The sequence below is a fragment of the Xyrauchen texanus genome, chromosome 27 (genome assembly GCF_025860055.1).
Source record: "Xyrauchen texanus isolate HMW12.3.18 chromosome 27, RBS_HiC_50CHRs, whole genome shotgun sequence".
Lineage (NCBI taxonomy): Eukaryota > Metazoa > Chordata > Actinopteri > Cypriniformes > Catostomidae > Xyrauchen > Xyrauchen texanus.
The window spans coordinates 41341382-41346610 of NC_068302.1; the positions used below are offsets into that span (position 1 = coordinate 41341382).

Consider the following 5229-nt stretch of genomic DNA (forward strand, 5'->3'; position numbering starts at 1 on the left):
TTCACTAAAGACTTTTCAGCAGTTTTCTTAAAATGGAAGACTTAATCTCTCAGGAACCCAGAGATCTGGGCAGAGCTTTGTGCATCATCACAGGGGCCTCGAAAGGTTACGGACGGACGCTGGCGTTACAGTTGAGCTGTCTGCTGAAGCCCCGGTCCATAATGCTGCTGGTGGCCAGAACCGCAGAACAGCTCAATGAAGTGAAGGAGAGCGTTAAAGCCCTGGACGACAGACAGAACAGGCTGGTGGTGCGTTGTGTGCAAGCGGATTTGGAGAAGATGGAAGGTGTAGAGAAAACAGTTCAGGCAGCTAAAGAGACTTCTCCGTCTGCGATGGATCACTTACTGCTCATCAATAATGCAGGTGTGTATGATAATTCAGTCATTATTTACTCACCGCTGTGTTTTTGTAACTCTATATGACTTTCTGTCTTGTTCTGAACACAAAGGGAGAAATGGTGAATAAATGTTGTGCTCAGTGATGTCATACAATGGCAGTTTATGGTGACACCTCTTCAAGCTTCAAAAGAACACAAAAGTATCATTCAGAAGTCTAATTAATTATTCATGAGACTCATGAACATTTATTCACAGTTTCTCCCTTTGTGTTCAGAACAAGAAAGAAAGTCATATAGAGTTACAACAACACATGCATTATGATATTTTTGGGTAAACTTATCCTTAAAGGGACAGTTCACCCAAAAATGAAAAACAGATGTGTGTGACTTTCTATATTTCTAAAGAGAGTTTTTGGTTGAACTCCTGCTTTAAGAAGCTAAAATGTTTTTAGCGAATATATCTTAAAGTATGTTTATTTTACTTACTATTTGTATTTTATGCATAATCGTCACAAAAATCTGAAAAAACGTAATTCATAGCATTCTCTCTCAATTCAATTCTTCAAACAATATGTAATTTCGCTTCTCAATTAAATAAAAACATTTTCACCACTTTTTTATTTATTTAGATACATTTTATATATTTATTTTTTACTGGAAAACAAGACAAAATACTTATATATTTTTAATCTAATCTAATCTAATTACATTTTTAGTTTTATTTTGTATTTTTTGCAGTACCTGATGGTATCTTTATATTGATCATACACTCTTAAAAGTAATGTTTCCAAAAACGTGTTTGGTATAGAAGAACTTAAAAGAACTTTTCCAGTCTAAAGAACCTTTTGTGCAATGGGATGTTGTTTATGGTAAGAGTGTAGATGTGGTAAAGTTCTTTCTCTTTCAACATATAATTAATATGTGACAAAATGTGTCTCGTTTTCTTCAGGCTCTCTGGGTGACGTGTCTCGATTGACTCTGACCTTCACTGACCCCACAGAGGTCAACCGTTACCTGTCCCTGAACGTCAGTGCAGTGCTCAGTCTAACGGCCGGTGTCCTGCAAGCGTTTCCTCGTCGTCTGGGTCTGCAGCGTACAGTGGTGAACATCAGCTCTCTGTGCGCGCTCAAGGCCTTCCCCTCGTGGGTTCTGTACTGCACCGGTAAAGCGGCCCGCGACATGATGTTTCGTGTGTTAGCCGAGGAGGAACCTGAGGTCAGAGTGCTCAGTTATGCGCCTGGTAAGTGTGTTTGAGTCAACAAGTTAAACATCAAACATGCTCTGATTGGCTGTGACTGCAACCTCTTATTTTCCCTTCACATTCTTTAAATACGTTGCTCCTTATCAAAACCAATCTGACAGATATTATTCAAGCTGACAAAGTGGAACCTTTCCAAAATGTCACTGGGATCAATTCTAGTTATGTCGTTTATGTTTGAGGTGAATTTAACTGCAGCAAAAACACACAAAATACGATAAAAGAAGCCCAAATGGACAGTTGGCAGACGTGTGGCAACACCAATCAGATCATCTTAGCATGGGAAAATTCTTTGCATTTATTCATCTTTTTATTTCTGGGATCATACACAAATAATGTAAAATTTTTCACTTTACTTCACTTTAAAAAGTCTCATTTTATGCCACAAATGTTCTCCTTCACATTCCTTCACAATACACAGATGTGAACTGTAGGGGGCGCTCTAACACATTTTACCCCTCACAGATGTGAACTGTAGGGGGCGCTCTAACACATTTTACCCCTCACAGATGTGAACTGTAGGGGGCGCTCTAACACATTTGACCCCTCACAGATGTGAACTGTAGGGGGCTCTAACACATTATACCCCTCACAGATGTGAACTGTAGGGGGCTCTAACACATTATACCCCTCACAGATGTGAACTGTAGGGGGCTCTAACACATTATACCCCTCACAGATGTGAACTGTAGGGGGCTCTAACACATTATACCCCTCACAGATGTGAACTGTAGGGGGCTCTAACACATTATACCCCTCACAGATGTGAACTGTAGGGGGCTCTAACACATTTTACCCCTCACAGATGTGAACTGTAGGGGCTCTAACACATTATACCCCTCACAGATGTGAACTGTAGGGGGCTCTAACACATTTTACCCCTCACAGATGTGAACTGTAGGGGGCTCTAACACATTATACCCCTCACAGATGTGAACTGTAGGGGGCTCTAACACATTTTACCCCTCACAGATGTGAACTGTAGGGGGCTCTAACACATTATACCCCTCACAGATGTGAACTGTAGGGAGCTCTAACACATTATACCCCTCACAGATGTGAACTGTAGGGGCGCTCTAACACATTATACCCCTCACAGATGTGAACTGTAGGGGCGCTCTAACACATTTTACCCCTCACAGATGTGAACTGTAGGGGCGCTCTAACACATTATACCCCTCACAGATGTGAACTGTAGGGGGCTCTAACACATTTTACCCCTCACAGATGTGAACTGTAGGGGGCTCTAACACATTATACCCCTCACAGATGTGAACTGTAGGGGGCTCTAACACATTATACCCCTCACAGATGTGAACTGTAGGGGCGCTCTAACACATTATACCCCTCACAGATGTGAACTGTAGGGGCTCTAACACATTTTACCCCTCACAGATGTGAACTGTAGGGGCGCTCTAACACATTATACCCCTCACAGATGTGAACTGTAGGGGGCTCTAACACATTATACCCCTCACAGATGTGAACTGTAGGGGCGCTCTAACACATTATACCCCTCACAGATGTGAACTGTAGGGGGTGCTCTAACACATTTTACCCCTCACAGATGTGAACTGTAGGGGCACTCTAACACATTTTACCCCTCACAGATGTGAACTGTAGGGGGCGCTCTAACACATTATACCCCTCACAGATGTGAACTGTAGGGGGCGCTCTAACACATTTTACCCCTCACAGATGTGAACTGTAGGGGGCGCTCTAACACATTTTACCCCTCACAGATGTGCTCGTCCATAGACATTCAGTCTAATGTTCAGTTCATTATTTCATTGAATATCTCGGAATCTGAGTGGACTATAAGCTCAATCTAGATGCCTTTTGAAAGCTGAGATCCTCCCCTTTGTGATGACATAAAACATTTTATGATCATTATAACAAAAAAATATATGTTTCTGATGATTTGTTTTTGCATGCTTTTCCTACCGGATGGCATCTTTTGTTCTGGACATCTAAAATATAACAGATTATTAACACAAGCAAGCTCACAGACAAGTAAACAATGGATAATTTTTGGTAAAAGCAAAGATAAAGTGTTTAGCTATCTGGGGCTTACAGCAGCAGTTTTCAGAGCATAAATGAGACGTTTGTATTTGATGACTTACAGAAATCATATTTCACTTTGTGACTCTTTTGAAAATCTTCACAACTGTGGTATTAATGTAACAAAATAATATATACAGTCACATTCCTGAGAATGAGAGCTTTCATTTGATATATGACTTGCCCATTTATGTGCTTTGTGTAATACTATTATTTGTCATATAATAGTTCTACCGCATGACCTCTAGGGGGCGCTAATTTTCACCGCGAATGTTTTGAGGCCTTATTTAGTTGTTCTAAGTAACACAAATGTTGAAGTGATGATTATCTCTGAGAAGTTCAGATTCTAAGCTTTCAAATGACACCTCATATGCCTGATTTACGCATACGGAGACTTTAACGTTTTAAGCATAAACATTTTTCGCGATATAGCGCCGACGGAGTTTAAGAGTTTTTAAAGGGATAGTTTAAAAAAATGACAATTCTGTCATAATTTACCCCCGTGTCGTTCCACCAGTATGACTTTCTTTCTTTTGTGGATTGTTGATGAGAATGTCTATGCTATAAAATGCATGTTTGAGTGATGCAGTAATTGTGTTTATGTGACACACAGGTCCTCTGGACACAGACATGCAAGTTCAAGCTCGCTCTTTCTCTGGCGATCTGAACCTCCGTCGCTCTTTCTCCGCCATGTTCTCTGAGGGACAGCTGCTGTCCTGCGAGGAGTCCGGGGCCAAACTCATGAAAGTCCTGCTGGATAATGATTACCCATCAGGGGCCCACGTAGACTTCTATGAACTCTAGAACAAACTTACACGTGTCAATGATTTGCAGGGATGTCAGGGTTACTTCTGAAATTTATTCCACCACAGATTACAGGATACATGTTGTTAAATGCACTTCGGATCGCATCATTTGTATGTATAATATGTATATGTCCATCTGAATGCACTAAATATTAAATTAACCAAATGACAATAAAATGCAAAGTAATCTCTTCAGTAATCAGTGAATGTAACTCTATTCTAAATATCACTGATTTAAATTGTAACTGTATTTGAATACAGTTACTTATATTTTGTATTTTAAATATGTAATCCCATTACATGTATTCTGTTACTCCCCAGCCCTGTGTATAAGCAGCTATTTCTATTATTTTTATTTTATGTTTTAATAAATCTGATTTAGGATTACATTAAAATATGTACATTTCAGCAATACTGTTTTTATAGTTTGAATAAATAAATATAATACTGCACTTGGTCTTTGACTTGTTGTCAAACTGATTGTGAAATCTGTGTGAATGCATCTGAGGACCTCTAGTGGTGAGGAGTGACACTGCAGATGGATTTCATTTTCAGGAGCTTTTTTTTTTTTTTTTAACCATTTAAAACAAATTGTGTCTAATCCAGATTCATTAATACATATTATCAGTCTGAGACTGTATGACCTCTTACCCCAAAAATTAAATCAACATAAACTTTATGCCATAATATGTAAAATTGAGACTTTTTTTCTGATGTAACAAATATTTAAAAACAGAAGAAAAATACATTTTTAAGCCCACATTTTG

General features: G+C 39.3%; 1 protein-coding gene across 1 annotated transcript; it reads left to right on the top strand.

Annotated features, from left to right (window-relative positions):
- On the top strand, nucleotides 1-4869 carry LOC127621431 (sepiapterin reductase-like). Its single transcript, XM_052095014.1, has 3 exons — nucleotides 1-363; nucleotides 1287-1577; nucleotides 4270-4869. Exons 1-3 carry the CDS (start codon nucleotides 33-35, stop codon nucleotides 4458-4460), a joined length of 813 nt encoding a protein of 270 aa, XP_051950974.1. The 5' UTR covers nucleotides 1-32; the 3' UTR covers nucleotides 4461-4869.
- Nucleotides 4870-5229: the final 360 nt, after the last annotated feature.

Bases quoted from the DNA above. Each gene is read 5' to 3' on its own strand.
- LOC127621431 (XM_052095014.1), top strand. From the start codon at position 33: ATGGAAGACTTAATCTCTCAGGAACCCAGAGATCTGGGCAGAGCTTTG. The intron at 364-1,286 runs GTGTGTATGATA...CGTTTTCTTCAG, and splicing joins ACTGCTCATCAATAATGCAG to GCTCTCTGGGTGACGTGTCT. The intron at 1,578-4,269 runs GTAAGTGTGTTT...TGTGACACACAG, and splicing joins AGTGCTCAGTTATGCGCCTG to GTCCTCTGGACACAGACATG.